Here is a 17,759-nt window from a genome sequence, read left to right as displayed (position 1 = left end):
GGTATTATACACTATAGGGCTTTACATCTCCATTATTCCGGGCAGGGCTGTACAGTTCGGTGTTTTCTATGACCGCGGTTCAGTGCGCTATGTATTTATTGCAATATTCGTCTACTGGAAAAGTTATTCCAGGAGGTCAGAACTACACTTCCCGGCATGCTTCTGGACATAGTAGGCGTCTCTGGTGACGTCATTGTTCCGCGCCGGCTAGAAGTCCAGCACGTTGTAGCTGTGGAATCAGGGAAGAGAGATCAAGATGCCAAAAGTCAAAGCTGAGAGGAAGAGTCGTAAGCACCAGGAGATCCGGAGCCAAGGTGAGGGCCCACCGCCTGGGGAGGGAGATGGCCGGCCGCGGGGTGTGTGCTGACAGCTCTTCTGCAGCACATCTCACTGTGAGCAGCCAAGGTGTCATCTAGCAGGTCAGATTTAGCAGGCAAATCTGTGGCTTTCTAGCTAGTGTAAAACTAAAGATTCCAATATGCCTAATCTGTAGCTTCATGTTCTGGTGAAATGCTGTTAAGAGCCACGGAGTGGGGGGGGGGAGGAGAGCCACAGAGTGGGGGGGGAGGAGAGCCACAGAGTGGGGGGGGAGGAGAGCCACAGAGTGTGGGGGGGGGGAGGAGAGCCACAGAGTGTGGGGGGGGGGGGGGAGAGCCACAGAGTGTGGGGGGGGGGAGGAGAGCCACAGAGTGTGGGGGGGGGGGGGAGAGCCACAGAGTGTGGGGGGGGGGGGGAGGAGAGCCACAGAGTGTGGGGGGGGGGGGGAGGAGAGCCACAGAGTGTGGGGGGGGGGGGGAGGAGAGCCACAGAGTGTGGGGGGGGGGGGAGGAGAGCCACAGAGTGTGGGGGGGGGGAGGAGAGCCACAGAGTGTGGGGGGGGGGAGGAGAGCCACAGAGTGTGGGGGGGGGAGGAGAGCCACAGAGTGTGGGGGGGGGGGGGGAGGAGAGCCACAGAGTGTGGGGGGGGGGGGAGGAGAGCCACAGAGTGTGGGGGGGGGGGGGAGGAGAGCCACAGAGTGGGTGGGGGGGGGAGGAGAGCCACAGAGTGGGGGGGGGGAGGAGAGCCACAGAGTGGGGGGGGGGGAGGAGAGCCACAGAGTGGGTGGGGGGGGGGAGGAGAGCCACAGAGTGGGGGGGGGGAGGAGAGCCACAGAGTGGGTGGGGGGGGGGAGGAGAGCCACAGAGTGGGTGGGGGGGGGGAGGAGAGCCACAGAGTGGGTGGGGGGGGGGAGGAGAGCCACAGAGTGGGTGGGGGGGGGGAGGAGAGCCACAGAGTGGGGGGGGGGGGGAGGAGAGCCACAGAGTGGGGGGGGGGGGGAGGAGAGCCACGGACTAGTCTCTGTCTCTGTGGTTGACAGGCAAACAAACCTGTTAGAGGCCATTTTGCCTGTCATTCACCCCCACAGAGCGCACTGACAGGCAGAGAGCCGTGACTAGTCAGCCCGCTCGGACAACACCCAGATGTAGGCAGTTAGTTTTTACATATAGGCCACCTCCTGCTCCCACACATTATTTTGCTGTACTTGGTAGCCTAGTCTATTAAACAGCTGCTGGACCATTGCTGAGCACATCAGTATACATAAACATCCCTTTAAGTTGGTGTTTACATACAGAAATAACACTGTTAGTCTGGCCTTACTGACTGGGCTTTGGATTGCCAGCCCTTGGCACCCACTTGTGATTACTAGAGTGTCGAAAGTTTTAACTGTTCTTCCACCAATTTCTAGTTATAGCCAGGAGAAGTGCACTGCCAGACGCTTCTCCCGGTATGTCTAGTGATAGGTGGGGTTGTCAGCACTGAGACTCCAAATGATCAAAACTGTTGACGTGTGTTCACCCCCCTATGTGCACAGCTTACAACCCTCCAGAAATGGAGGACACATGATCCATATCTCGGAAGGTGGGAACCAGGAGGCAGGAGCAAGATAGAAAGGACTCTTTTCTAACTGATTTTTCGGATCCAGAGAAGTATATAATGCTATGGGTGGGCTATTTATTAAAGGGGAACTATTAGCAGGTTAGACTAATCTAACTTGCTGATAGTGCCCGGGACACTGAGGAGAAAGGTATGTGTGTTACCTTCCTCTTCAACACCGGTCCCACGCTGTTTGCCAGAGTAATTTGGACTCTGGTGCACTGTTAGGAGCACTGCTGCGTCATCCGGCCCACCAGCTCCATTGAATATCATTGGACAGAGCAAAAATTACTCCGACTAACAGTGCGCCGAGGTGGAAGATAACAGACACACCTTCCTCCCCAGCATCCTTGGCACTATATTGGGCTGTCAGCAGGTTACATTTATCTAACCTGCTGATAGTTTCCCTTATATGTAAAGATTTTTTTTGGTGGAAAACCCCTTTAACTCCCATCTATCTTGTTTATTTAAAGGATACCTGATGCCATGGATATGTGCACCCTGTTAGTTAGCGAGTTTTGTGCACCCTGTTAGTTTGCGTAGGCTTCATACACAGAACTTGTCCACTGTGGGACATATCCGCAGCAACCTGTTCTTCTGGCATTAGCTGTGAATGCATGCCGATCCGGGGATAGAATTATAGTGACAGGTACCCTTTAACTTGGGGAGTTACATAAAGTGTTGGTTGTGTAGGTCGCACAAGACATCCTGGTGGGCTGTCTTTGGCTTCTCAGCCACCTCCGGCAGCCAGAGGGGGCCAGGAAGACATCTTTTGCCAACATGGAAATACCCCTTTAACTATAAGCATTTGTTAACACAAATTTGCCTGGTTTTTTTGATGGTTGTTATTGTCCACATGTTTTTTTGGAAGTAAATAGCAACAATTGGACAAATGGTGTGCAGAAAACCATATTGGGGTGCAAGAGAATCCAAGGGTCCTATTAGAAATGGTTAGCCATATTATACAGAAGGATAGTCATTACTTACAGTCGTTATAACGATTGTACTACGATCGTTTACTCTATCTGATCCCAGCAAAAGAATGACCGTTGTGCAATTACACTGAGCGATTAGTGAATGTGGAATTACAGAGACGAATGTGGAATTACAGCGAACGATTAGTGAACTATAATCAATGATTCAATCAGATCTTAATCAACGTTCAATGACACAAACAATTTTTCGAAATTTTTTATTTTTATATTTTTTCCCACTGCATTTACACAGGACGATTATCGTTTGTTCATATGCAGTGGGACATAGTAAAATGAGGTACACCTTTGGTATATGTTTTTCCAGTGGGAGCCCATGTGTGCTGTATCCTTTTCTATAATGATATACGTCAGAGCCTTCCAGCAGGGGCATATAACATTTTGACACCTATGTAGGTTAAAATGTTAACACCCCAATTCACCTGTAGGAAGTATTTGGTCAGTACAGTACAGCAAGAAAAGATCTTAAAAAAAAAAAAAGCAGAAATGCCATGTATAACAGAAACCCAGGACTCAATAAAACATTAACACTTTCTGTAACTTATTTTCCTTCTCTTAGGGGTTATGTTTAACACTGGCATTGGCCAGCACATCCTGAAAAACCCTCTCATTGTGAACAGCATCATTGATAAGGTTAGTAAGATGGTTCAATGCAGATATTCTTTTTGCGTGATGATGATGATGCATGACTGAAAAGATGCCTATGGTGCAACAGTAAAGCATTCTACATGACTCTTGTACCTGACATGTTTTGTAGGCTGCTATACGACCCACCGATGTGGTGCTGGAAGTTGGTCCTGGCACAGGAAACATGACAGTCAAGTTATTGGAGAAAGCAAAAAGGGTAAGATTCCTGCCCTTCACATACAGATGTATGTGTGGGGTCATAGAAAATAGTGGTCCTTATTCTGTCCACAAATACAGATGTACAGAATAAACAGAGTTATGAAAGGGACCTTATTGACATATTTCCACTTTTTTAAGTACCATATGCTCTTAAAACTGACATAAGATGCTGTAGCCATTGTACACTATACCTACAAGTACCTGTGGTCCACAAAAATACAATACATACTCCAAATAATTTAAAGGAATCTGTCAGTACCCGGACTCGACCTGAGGTAGTATATCAGTTAGCAGGTTCTATTCTGTCATTGAAGGGGATGCCTTACAATATCAATTTTTAAACTAACCAAAAGTCAAAGAGGAGTCGTGGTAATGCACTCCTGCGTTACTCTGACACATCTCACCACTAATTTCTTCTCCATGAATATTTTGACGTTCACGCCCTCCTGCATAATTGACCAACTTCCTGGTCAGCGCATGCACTGCTGATGTCAACAGTGACGGGAGAACGTAGAAGGCACAGGGCCTGTGAAGACCAGGAAAATGGTGCAATCATGCAGGAGGTCAGGCAGTACAGAATATATATTGAGGAGAGGAACGAATGGTGAGGCGTGCGTCACAAGCACTTTACCTTGACTCCTTTGACTCTTGGTTACAGTAGTAAAATCTATATTCTACAGTATGCCCTCCACCGACAGAATATCCACAGGTAACCTGTTAACTGATGTAATACCACTTACAGCACACTGTCATCAGGTCGGGCCCGGGTGCTGACAACTTCCCTTTAAGGGTGCGTTCAAACGTACAGGATCTGCAGTAGATTTGATGGCACGGATTTGAAGCTGCAGATTTGCTTTGAATCTGCAACTTCAAATCTGCTGCAGATCCTGTACGTGTGAATGCAACCTAAGGGAAATTTGTCAACTGTAATTCACGTTCTAAACTGCTAACCCTGTTAGGACTAGAAAACACATTGGAGGGGAGTTATCAAACATGGTGTAAAGTAGAATTGTCTTAGTTGCCTCTAGCAACCAATCATTCCACCTTTCATTTTTCAAAGAATCTGTGAGGAATGAAAGGTGGAATCTGGTTGCTAGGGGCAACTAAGACAATTCTACTTTACACCAGTTTGATAAATCTCCCCCATGGTGTCTTTTATATCCCCTGCTTTCCTTCAGGATGTAGAAAAATGCTTTTATTCACCGGTACAGAAAGTCAGAGACTTTTCCAAGTTCCTTATCTGCTGCAAGCTGTAATGTCTTCTCTCTCCCCCTCCCTGTCTGATTGACACCTGGAAGCTAAGCCCCACGCAGGGTCAGGTACGGCAGGAGAAGCAGGTGTTACAGCCTGGTGCACTGCAGGAGCTCGGAAAAGCCTCTTTGACTTTGCTTACTATGTAAGAAAATCATTTTCTACGTTCTGGGATCACAGACAAATATATGAAAGGTACCATGTGTCTCCTTGACCTAACAACTATCTAACAGTGTCAGCAGTTCAGAATGAGAAACACAGCTGAGCGATTCCCTTTAACAAAATAAGCTTTATTTGGCAATTTTAGCATTTAAAAACATTCGACTGTGGAAGGAGGAGGCAGCATAGTATTTCAGACATGACAGTGGTCCAAAAATATAACATGGGCAAAAAATGGGCAGTAATTCGCTGGTAAATAAAATAACAATGATGTTATCAAGTTGTATGCACACTTCTAAAACAATATATCTATACAGTAGCAGCTGTGTAGTACAAAAGTGTATAGTGCCATTGTAAACAGCTACCAAATGAAGAGTGCAAAATACTCAGTAATGTGCCCTAGTCACAAGCTCACCCGTCTGGTCCCAGTACCGTGCGCCACCTCACGTCAGGAGTTATATTGTTCTACTACTGCCATGTCTGAAATACTTTGCTGCCTCCTCCCTCCACATTAGGTTGTTTTTAATTGTTTGTAGTGCTGAAATTGCCAAATAATAATATTTAATTTACTTTGGCCTTAATATGGTGGTTATTGAATAGCTTTGTCCCATGGGATTCTCCAGTCTTGTAGTACTTATCAGCTGCTGTATGTCGTGCAGGAAGTGGTGTATTCTTTCCAGTCTGACACAGTGCTCTCTGCTGCCATCTGTGTCCATGTTAGTTAACTGTCCAGAGCAGTAGCAAATCCCCCAAAGAAAACCTTTCCTGCTCTTGACAGTTCCTGACTATAGAGAGCACTGTGTCAGACTAAGAGAGAATACACCACTCCCTGCAGTGCATACAGCAGCTGGTAAGTACTGGACGACCTGTTATTATGAAATAGAAGTAATTTACAAATCTGTGGAACTTTCTCACACTAGTTAATTTGAAGAACAAAAGAAAAAAAAAATTACCCATATTGGTTGGCACCAACTTTTAACTTCCAAGAAACTGAAGATTTATTCTCTTGTTATGATGTGTTGTGAGAAATCGTATACTATATAGTGACTTGGCAAACACATTTAGTCTATGCTGAATGCCTCATGCTCTAGATTTTCTGTCATCCACGCTCTTGTGTGTTAATGGTGTTATATGTAATGTAACCTTAGAAGTAAGTTTATGCTAGATGTTAATGAATGGAGACTAAGAAATGAACCATTTCTCTCATACCACCAATACGGTAAGGGGCTGAATGGTCAAAACACTTGCGTCCTCAGGCTTTTAAACATTCACTTAGTAAAGCTGTTGTCACTAGTTGTCTTGCATTGTATAGTATAGATTCTAAATATCTTACTACTTCTAGGTTGTCGCTTGTGAACTTGATACACGACTTGTTGCTGAGCTTCAAAAGAGAGTCCAGGGAACGTAAGTATATGTACACATAGCCCAAAGCCCATAAAACAGGGCTGAGACTAGGTTGCAGTGCTTCTACATCAGTCCTGAATCCTTTCCTGTTGGACCTCATCAGTGGGTCTTTTAGGGTAGCTTCACACGGGCGGGCTCGCAGCGAGATTCTCGCTGCGCGCCCGGCAGGTCCTGGCAGTTCCCATAAACTACATACTTGCTGCGGACCGCAGCGAGTATGTAATTGTACCGCGCTTAACCCCTTCTACTCCCGCCGGCTCCCCCGCTGTAAGCAGCATACATTACCTGTCCTTGCTGCTCGGGTCCGGCGTCCTGCTCTCCCGTCCGGCCAATTAGTGTGTTGCCCAGCCGCAGCCACTGATTGGCCGGGCGGGAGAGCAGGACGCCGGACCCGTGCAGCAAGGACAGGTAATGTATGCTGCTTACAGCGGGGGAGCCGGCGGGAGTAGAAGGGGTTAAGCGCGGTACAATTACATACTCGCTGCGGTCCGCAGCAAGTATGTAGTTTATGGAAACTGACAGGACCTGCCGGGCTCGCAGCGAGAATCTCGCTGCGAGCCCGCCCGTGTGAAGCTACCCTTAACCAGTTTAATCGATCCATTATACAGTAAAAAAAAAAAAAAAAAACACCTTTAAAATTGGCTTGATCATTAAAGAGTTGTCTTTACCTTTTAAAATCTGTTTTATCCTACAAATGGGCTATGAATGTTAGATTGGTGGGATCAGGCTCCTGGCACTTCTACTGATCAGCTGTTTGCACGGCCAGGATGCAAGCACTGGAACAAGTTTATTATTTACATTGTTTTTGTCTGCACCATACATACTTTTCATAGAGGCTGTGCTTGGTATCATAGCTGTATTCTAATCAAGGTTGGCTCCTTATTATCCTTCTATGTTTACTATGCAGAACACTGACTGACAAAACAATTTTTTTATTTATGCAAAACAATGCTAGTGGAGTGTACTCTCTTAGCCTGCAGCTCCTGAGCCCGTGCCATACATGTACAACAAATTACAATAACCACCTGGCATGAGAACAGATGTCTCTATAAGGGTCTAATCTCTATTTTAAGTAACAATTTTTAAAATCAAAATATATGGGAAACATACACTACATATGGAAGTGAATAATTATATAACTGTGCCACTAGATGGCGCTTTCTGCCAGTCCTAATAGTTTCTTTTATTTACAGTCCCTGTTCTAGAAACCAAAAACATTATGTATTTTTATGTAATGGTTATATCAGCTAGTAAGCTACGCTTGTGGATTACATAGGCAGTAAGCAAAAAAAGTAGTGCTGGCTCCACCATCATAATACTGTCCAGTAATTTATGTTATGTTGTTAGTATATTCCCAACTGTTGTCATACTCCACTTCTACTAGTAACAAACTATTTGTTCTCTGTCTTGTTTGGAAATTGTCATCTTATTTGGTCCTGTGTACTCTAGAATCATAGCTTTTTCCAGCCAAAGTTTTACATGTAATGTGTCTATGGTCGATGCAGAACATTTGGCAGTGACTTATTGTCTGTATTCCTATCTTCCAGACCCATGGCAAGTAAACTTCAGGTCCTAGTTGGTGATGTGCTAAAGACTGATCTGCCATTTTTTGATTTGTGTGTGGCCAATTTACCTTATCAGGTATTGCAACGTCTCTTCTCCTCTGTACACATATAGGGCCTTTCATGGCTTTAAAGCATTCCTGTCACATAAACACACACTTCATATGTCATGCAGACTTGCCAAAAGTTTTGATCAGTGGGGTCTCATCACTAATCTCTATATGTAGCAGGAAGAAGCATGAGGCTTACAATCAATCGACTCCCTGCAATAACTCAGATTGGTGTGTCAATATTTGGAATTTTGCTCTGATTTCCTGATCAATCAAAACTTTTGACATGGCTGTGTTACTGAAGTGTTTTGTTTTTTTTTTCTTTTGTGTAAATGACATAACACTTCAGTAGTGTTGAGCGGATCTGTCAAAGTGTTTGGGTTCGGCAGCATTATCCAAACCCGAATGCTCTGCATTTGATTCCCGCCAGCAGCAGAAGCTGGATGCTGCCCTAAGGAGTTGTGGAAAACATATATACAGCCATAGACTGTATCCATGTTGTTCAGAACTCCTAAGGGCACCAAGTTTTGCAGCTATGGGAAATCAAACGCCAAGCATTCGGGTTTGGCAACATTATCCAGACCTGTACATTACATACTTCAGTCTTTATCATTTTCTATTTAACTTATAATTATCTTATTTTGTAGATCTCGTCTCCCTTTGTTTTCAAACTGCTTCTTCACAGACCATTCTTCAGGTGAGTTCTTTACTTTATGAATAGATATAGCCTGATCTTTGGCTGATCCAACAGATGTGTTGGGTGTTATACAGGACAACATGGTAGCTTCCATGCCTGTATGATCTACGTCAGTTTGCAGGCTGTTTTGTGTTATGTGTTCAGTTCCAATGTTAAAGGATATGTGATGGAAGTGTTTTTTTTCCCTTTACTCATAAAGTGAATATTTGTGCTACAGGGTTGTCATATGAAGACATTCCTTGCTGGTTTCCTGCTCTCATGGACCTGTCTCATCCATGCATTACTCTTGGATGGACAATGCTTTGAATGTCAGTCGTGTAATCTTAAAGGGGTTGTTGGAGTTGTATGAGATCACGGGTGTCCACAGGGGCTCTTGCCCCCGGGCATCTCTAGAACAGAGCCCCAACACTATTGTTTTGAATGGAGCACGACTTGCTGCTGTATTTATTGTCCATGGAGTCGCTGGCGTTCAGCACTCCAAGTTGGACACCACCCACCCGCTACTGGTACAAAGGGGAACAACTATGGGGGTATATTGGTATTTTTACATTATTGTGGCTGTGCAGTTCATACATACCTGTTTTCTTTTTCCTTTTGGTTGGTTGTCTCCATGAGGCAGTGCACACACAGTTACAGTCCAAGAGTCTTGGCCAATGGGCGGAATAAAAATCTGCACACTATAAATGTGAATTATTATAGTACATGGGGTGATACTAAGTAGCCTCATAAGATGAGCTCATAATACTAGGGCAGTATTGGCTGCAACACATCACACTGTCAAAAATTGATATAACAGATGATATGATGAGAAAGCAGTCATGTTGTGACATGCAAGTTGTCTCGACCGAATAGTCACAGACATGTTTCTATTCCTGAAACCTTAGTTGCTAACTTAATTTTCTTCACTCCTGTTATAGATGTGCAGTGCTGATGTTTCAGAGAGAGTTTGCAATGCGGCTGGTGGCCAAACCAGGAGACAAGCTGTACTGCCGCCTTTCCATTAACACCCAGCTGCTGGCTCGTGTAGACCACCTCATGAAGGTAAAGTGACCCTGTCACCTCTGGTCAATTGTTCAGGGGTCATCATTGCTGAAAGCAAGGCTTTAGTGCACCGCTACCATGACGGCTCTAACACTGACATAGTATAGTATACCTTGTATACATAAACCTGAATTGAATTTTAAGGATTTTCAGAGCCCTATTTAGGTATCAGTCTTTATTTGTCTTATTGTGTTTCAGAAACCAATGAGTTTCTTTGAGAATATCCGTCCTTTCAGAGTGTCTGTCTGTGGGGGCCGTAATCCGTGAACTGCACCAATGTATAAATGGTGTATGAATATGTTCAGTTTGCCTGGTGGAGGTTGCATTCTATAAGGAGGCCAGTGACCTTTTTACTGATATTTTATTTTACGCTGTTACAGGTTGGAAAAAACAACTTCAGACCTCCTCCAAAAGTGGAATCCAGTGTTGTTCGAATAGAGCCCAAAAACCCTCCTCCTCCCATAAATTTTCAGGTAAGGTGAATAAACGTACATGATGATCTAGTGGAATGAGTTGCTGAGGTTACCCACATCATATGTATGGAAGTGACGGTGGTGGAGGATACCAATCTAAATGACCAGTTCAATCATACCTGAATTACCTGGTTGCAATTTCATGACAGCCTAGATATAGTTGCCCGGCTTACTGCAGTTGAGTGTGTGTATAGTCTGTCCTGTCTCATTCTCTCTACTCACCCCTAGCCTTTTCTTTTTTTTCCCCCTACGCTTTTTTTTTTTTTTTTTTTTTTATCGTTCATTTTCTTCTCCCTTTTCGCTGCCTTGCTTTTTTTTTTTTTTTTTTTTTTTTTTTTTTTTGCTACTATTTCTTTTCTTTCTGACAAGACTTACACATTTTTTTTTCTCTTGATTTATTGAATGGCGCTGTATGTGCACTGGGATTAGGCAGCCATTGGATGTTCATAATTCTGTTTGTTTCTGTTTCTATCAACAAAAAGATTTAATGTAGAAAAATGATAAATATCCAGTTTAAATTATGATGTCTATAAAATCGATAAAATATATATTTCATGGGATAATTGCATATTTGAGGGTGATCCAAGGCTAAAGCTTGTACACCTGTAGTAGCATGTATACTGGGATACTTCAGAGGGTGGTGTTATGTTAACACAAGGCTTCAATAGAAGAATGAATTTATAGAGGACCTGTCACAGCTCCTGGCCCATCTGTTTTAGAAAATACATGTAATGCCCATTACATAACAATTCTGGATCACCTATTTGCTACAACAGACAGGCCAGGAGTGGGGACAGATTCTATTTAAGGTTAGACATTATGGCGGCCCTGGAAGTAAGTCTATCCCATGTTTGTTTCACATAATCTTTTCCTTCATCTCTTGCTTTGGCTGACATATTAAAAATAACAATTATTCACAAATCTTTCCAGGAATGGGACGGTTTGGTGCGAATTGCATTTGTAAGGAAAAACAAAACCCTTTCAGCAGCATTTAAGTAAGTATTGTACAGTGAAGCTGTGAAAGCATCTAGTACATCTGACTGGCTAGATGCCTAATACATCACAGTGCAGAAGACGGGACACCTAGTCTTATAATGGAGCCTGTCTCCTTCATTGAGCACTAGATTTGGAAGTGAAGTGCACAGCCACAGGCTTCACCATGATTCATCCAGACATTAGATTTTTATTTTTTTTTATTTTTTTTGTAAATGACAATGCAACTTTCTAAATGGTCTTTAAACAATTAAAAGTTTCCTATAATTTTTCTACAGTTTGAGACATAGATCCATATTACTGCTGGCTGTGTGCTCTCCCCCTCTCTTGTTTCATAAAAACATCATCACATTAGATCACTCTTTCCCCACCATGATGTCCTAAATAGACAATTTTGTTTTATTAGACAGAATTGCTAATAAAATTCCATGGTATATGGCTGTAGGCCATATATATGTGCCCCATATACATGCACGCTGTCACATTTGTGGGTTCATGCTCTGTATAGTATATCGCTGTAATATATATGCTATTTTTTTTTTTTTTTTTTTGTAGATCCAGTGCAGTCCAAGAACTGTTGGAGAAGAATTATAGGATACACTGCTCCCTCCACAACATTGTAAGTGGTAGCATGCAGAATGTTGTCCCTGTGTGGTTGCTATCATGCGGTGTGACAATCTCGCTTTGTATGTTTAATGTTTTTGTTTTTTTATTGGTCCTGTAACTCCTCACTTAATGCCAAGAACTAAATATTATACTGTAGCCTGTGTATAGGGCTGGGTGATTAATCATGAAAAAAAAAAATAATCCAAATATTGTCTCAATTAACTAACCTCCTCTCCTGCAGGTTGTTTTTGTTTGTTTGTTTGTTTGTTTGTTTTTTCATGCAGTGTCCTTCATTATTTTTACTGGCATGGCAGCTAAATAGTTAAACAAGGCAGTCACTACGTTCTCGCAGCAGAGTGAAAATCCGCTGTGATAATGTAGTGACGGCCTTGTTTAACTATTTAGCTGGTATGCTGGTAAAAAAAAATTAACATTCCATGCTTACCTGCCTGCGCTCCTGTTTCAGTCTCTGGGTCCCTCCTCACTGACAGTCCCTTCAGCCCATCGGTGTGCTGCCCTACTGCAGCCAGCTGTCAGTGAGCAGGGACCCAGACACTTAAACAGAAAAGCTTCTCAGCACTTACATGAAGCAGCAGCAGCCGAGTCAGCCAGGGCCGCAGCGTGTGACATCGTGAGAGAAGGAGGCACCTGACAGGGGAGGGGAGTGCACCCTCAGTGCAGGTGAGGAGAAGAGTGCCCCTATTGTGTGGGGGGCAAGGGGGACACATGGCCAGAGGCAGCAGGTGGCATGTTCTGTACCGGAGCACTGATGCTGTATGCAGGAGATCAGCATGTGTGCATTGTAGGTTATGTGGCCGTATATTGTGTATGAGAGGTATGGGGGTCTGTCAAATCAGTATCGTCATTATATGACCCTCATAGCTGCAGCTTGATATGTAACATCTACAGCCCAAAGTGACAGTTTGCCCATTGTGCGTCCTCTTCATATACACAACCCATAGTGGCTGTGTGTGTGTGTGTGTGTGTGTGTGTGTGTGTGTGTGTAATATATATATATATAATCGATTTTTATAAAAAGCTTTTAGGAGTTTTAGTGTGATTTAACCAGAAAAAATAAATGAAACAAAAAATCTTCAGTTTGACATGGCCAAATTAGTGTTGCTTATAAAAGGTAAAATCGAGGTTACATATTCAATTAATCGTGATATTGATTTAGGCCATAATCGCCCAGCCTTAGCTGTGTAATAACTTTTGATATATTGAAGATGACACATTCATTCTGGGCTTGTTTCTTATTGGCTTCAAACATGGTGTAAAGTGAAACTGGCTCAGTTGCCCCTAGCAAACTCAGACTCTTTGGAAAATGAAAGGTGGAATCTGATTGGTTCCTAGCGGCAACCGAGACAGTTTCACTTTATACCATGTTGGATAAATCTCCCCCTAAGTGTATAGCTAAAATACGAAAGGATTTGCATCACATGTGCACTTGAGCAAAGAGCATCAAGGTTCACTCTCCATGCTTGTGAGTAAGTACATAAGCTATATATGCGCTGGGCACTCCGCTGAGAGTAGTGGTAGATGGTAGTACCCGGTAGGAACCCGGTTAGCCACTTGCCTGATGGTATATCACGGTATGGGCACGAGGGATAGCAGCTGTAGACTGGGAACCTGACCAAGCGGAGCCCGAGCAATTCTTCGTTGTCCTTCTGTGTCAGGGCACCAATAATTACACCAATGCCAAGGTTTAGAAACAACGGTAGTTGTGTATTTATTATAACTGGTAACTAGTAGCAACAGTCTCTCCGGATGCAACCGGGAACAAGTCAGACTTGGATAAGGCAGAGTAATGTGTGATGCTGCAATAGGCTGTGATGATAGCGTACAGAATGATGGGAGTAGTAGTGATACTGAGGATAAGATGCTGGGCGGAATGGAACTGAGATGAATACTTGCTGTTGATGATTTAGAGAAGTTGATGAGAGGACTGACTGAAGAACGGCACCCAGATCTTGTGGTTAGGATGGGAATCTTGAGAACTTGAGAATAGAACACAGCCAGGAACACTTCTGGTAAGTGCAGCAGCAGGTACCGCAAGGTTGCGGCCTTGTGGCACAGGAGCAGCAGCAACACACACCCTTTCCCCCTGAAGGTGGAAGACAGGACTGAGGTAGGACAGGAAGTCACATGGTATTCCCAGCCAAAGCTTGATGGCCATTGGGGTTACCATGGAAGCTGGGCAGTCACGTGACATCCAGCCATTGCATCATCACACCATTAGGCATATAGGACTGAATATACATGAGAAGTACCGTACTTGAACACTGGGGGGCGACATAATACCCTTAGGCACTGATAACTGAATATGCATACAAGAAATGAATGGAATAGCAGACCTGAACACTGAGAGGGGTGACACAATACACACAGTTTGCAGTGGACCATAGCTTTCCAGAACAGAACTGGTCATAATAAAGGTGCAGAGATAAAGTGACAAATACTCTGTTCTGGGACACTGCAAGTACATGGTGTCTAGCCTTGGTGGTCAGTTTTTTATGGTCACCTTCATATACTCTTCAATCACCAGAATATTGACACATTTGATATGTCACAGAAACATGTCAAAAGTCCAGGGTCCTAGGGTTAAGACCCTCACTGATCAGGAGAATGCTGTCAATGATTTCTGTCCAGTGGCCCCATAAACTTATAATTGGAGCCACCTGGATGGAGATCATTGCGAGCTTGAAAGTGAAATGCCCCACCAGGTGCTTCTCCTGACTCATCCCCCAGCAGCAGGTGTCAGAGTAGAGAATGGTGGCTGTATTTATTGCTGGCTTTAGTGCACATGTCGGAAGCTGGAGAGGCTGGATACCTGACTTCTGCAGAGGATCTTATTCCGCTTACACTATGCTTTCTGACACAGGCAATTCAAGAAAACTTCAGCATAGCTGAGAAAATTGAAAAGATCCTCACAGACACCGGATTTAGTGAAAAGCGAGCCCGCTCTATGGACATAGATGACTTTATCAGGTGATTTCACTTTCAATGTTTCAAAGAACTAGAGCTGAAAAAAAGATAATTTTTACTAAACTTTTTTTTTCTAAACTTTTTTTTTTTTTTTTGTTCACAGGTTACTTCACGGATTTAATGCTGATGGAATCCACTTCTCCTAAATGATCGGGAAAAACTTTGACTTTTAATATGAACTGTAAATGTGATATTGTGTTTTATATATCAAGTACAGAGGCAGTAACTGGGTGGACATGTATGTTGGACAGAATCATCAGCCAGTCTGACCTCAGATGTGTACATAGGCGAGAAGAACTGCCATTGCATTGACTGCACATAGAGCTTATATTCTATAGCTACAGTAAAAAAAATTATATATTTTAGTGTAATGTCCTGATTTGTATACTGGCAACAGTGTCATACGGCAGGATTACCCCCAAGCCACCAGTGAGAGCCAAAAGAAAAACAAGTGACATCGATCCATGTCACCACCAAACTCCAACAACGGGGATCCAGGCGCAGGTCCGACTAATGCTGACTAGATGAATAATGTAAAAGTTTATTAAATAGACCCGGTTCGGAACCGGTAAACCGGAAACGTGTTGGATCTTTTTAATAAACTTTTATAGTTTTACATTATTTATCTGGTCACCATTAGTCGGACCCGCACCTGGATCCCCGCTGTTGGAGTTTGGTGGTGTTTTCCTCAGCAGTGAGAGCTGTCTCTAATGTATCCACTAATCTGGAGACCGGGATGTTCGTAGAATCATTGCAGCCACACCGATGTTATGGCCAGCCCTAGGTGTCCCTTTTTTGTCTGTCAGTTCAGTGATGTTTCTCATGTCATCTTATATTTCCAGATCAGTGGCAAGCACTTTGCTTACAGGTCAGTGAATATTGTCATACTGACCACTAAGGCTGGGCGATTTAATCAAATTTGATTTGATTATTTTATTTTATTTTTTTAAATCGAAAATGGATTAAAAAAAAAATCATTGGATGCAAGCTGGTGAGAGGGAGGTGCGTTGTTGGTGGCCTCAAGCTGCTAAAGCAGAGCCTGTGGAGGGAGAGTGCCCAGCGCATCCTCTGTCCCCAACGCTGACCCGCCCCCATAGTGGGATGAATACAGGCGCTCCCCTCCTGGCCTCACATGAAGGCCCCCAGTGTCTGGAGGAGGAGGCCGCAGGGATTGCAGGATAGGGTGACTGGGGCAGAGATGGTAGTGTTTCTGTCCTCTACAGCAGGATCGTGGTTTGCACTGCGCCCCCTGATCCAGCTGTATGCCTCCAGTAACTGCAGCAACACTACCATCTCTGCCCCAGTCACCCTATCCAGCTCTCCCTGCTCCATCCTCCAGAGACTGGGGACCTACATATTTGCCCAGGAGGGGAACGTGTGTGCCCGGGGTGAGAGGAGGGGTATACCAGGTGTGTGCCCTCCTCCCCCAGTCTGGTTTTCAAGGTTTCATGGGTCCCCATGCAGTTGTTTGCTATGGGACCCCATGACTCCTAGCTATGCCCCTACCTGTACTACTACTGCTACACCCCTCATCTGTACCTGTACTACTACAACACCCTTATTTGTTCCTGTACTACTACAACCCTTATCCACTATACCTCCACTACTACAACCTACCTTGATGGAGGAATAAATAAGGTCTCCTATACTATATAGGGGCACAGAGTGGCACATATTTGGCAAAACTACTTATAGGGTATCTTCACACACACCGTATCGCAGTGAATTTTCTGTTGTGGATACGCAGCAGTTACACAGCAGATTTGATGTAATTAACTGAACACAGCATCAAATATGCACCATCAAATCTGCTGCTGATCTGCTGTGCATCGGTCGTGTGTGTAAGCACAGAGGAGGCTTGTCTACTACATGAGGGCACAGGGGGAGCACTGTTAAACTGGGAAGCAATACAATTACCTTAAACTTCATTAAAATAGTATCAGACTCTGCAAGAAGAAAAACCCTCTGTTTATTTAGCAAAAAGGGGGAAAATATTATATATATATATATACAGTGGTACCTTGGTTTAAGAGTAATTTGGATTAAGAGTGTTTTGCAAGAAGAGCTCACAGTTTTTCAAAATTGTGACTTGGTTTAAGAGCATTGCTTTGGTTTAAAGGGACAGTGTCACATTTTTGAAAACATTTTTAATAAAAGGTGATAAGAAAAAATAAGTGTGTTGTATTTTTTATTTTTTACATAAGGCTTGGGTGTTTTTATCAAATTAATGTTTGCACAGGGGGCTGCCATGTTTATAGTGTCTGTGTGTGACGTCATTTCACGACACACACACAGATACTATACGGCACCTCCTTAACATTGAAGTGAACCGACGGAGTCCGTCTGGTTCACTTACACTGGAGGCTCCGTCACTGTGTACTGCGCATGTGCATGGACATGCGCAGTACACAGCTGAATTACAAGGGGCGGGGTGGCGGCGCCATTTTCTTGAAGGACCTGGCCAGCTAGAGGCACGAGAACGAGGGAGGAGAGAGACCGCACAGTGAGTTGGCAGAACTGTGTGTGTAGGTCTCTCCCCTCCCCACACACAGTGTCGAACTGGGCAACTCCCCCCACTAACAGTTCCCCCCCCAGTACAGTACAGCGCCGCGGTGAGCTTCATGCACGGACAGGCTGTAATACACTGTCCAGGAAGCTCACAGCTGCCGGCTCTCGGTGCCCGGACATGTGACATCGCGGCGCTACTGAGCAGGAGAGAAGTCCGGGCACCAAGAGGCTGCAGCTGTGAGCTTCCGGGACAGTGTATTACAGCCTGTCTGTGCCC

At 44.2% G+C, this 17,759-nt stretch overlaps 1 protein-coding gene across 1 annotated transcript; it reads left to right on the top strand.

Annotated features, from left to right (window-relative positions):
- Positions 1–162: 162 nt before the first annotated feature.
- Positions 163–15,334, top strand: DIMT1 (DIM1 rRNA methyltransferase and ribosome maturation factor). The gene is made up of 12 exons (XM_069964595.1): positions 163–314; positions 3,467–3,540; positions 3,665–3,751; positions 6,506–6,567; positions 8,115–8,208; positions 8,827–8,876; positions 9,794–9,917; positions 10,298–10,390; positions 11,321–11,385; positions 11,939–12,002; positions 14,871–14,977; positions 15,078–15,334. Exons 1-12 carry the CDS (start codon positions 257–259, stop codon positions 15,118–15,120), a joined length of 921 nt encoding a protein of 306 aa, XP_069820696.1. The 5' UTR covers positions 163–256; the 3' UTR covers positions 15,121–15,334.
- The last annotated feature ends 2,425 nt before the right edge of the window (positions 15,335–17,759 follow it).

Source organism: Dendropsophus ebraccatus, chromosome 3 (assembly GCF_027789765.1).
Source record: "Dendropsophus ebraccatus isolate aDenEbr1 chromosome 3, aDenEbr1.pat, whole genome shotgun sequence".
Taxonomy (NCBI): domain Eukaryota; kingdom Metazoa; phylum Chordata; class Amphibia; order Anura; family Hylidae; genus Dendropsophus; species Dendropsophus ebraccatus.
The sequence above is the reverse complement of the archived record's forward strand: the minus strand, read 5'-3'. Positions and strand labels throughout refer to the sequence as shown.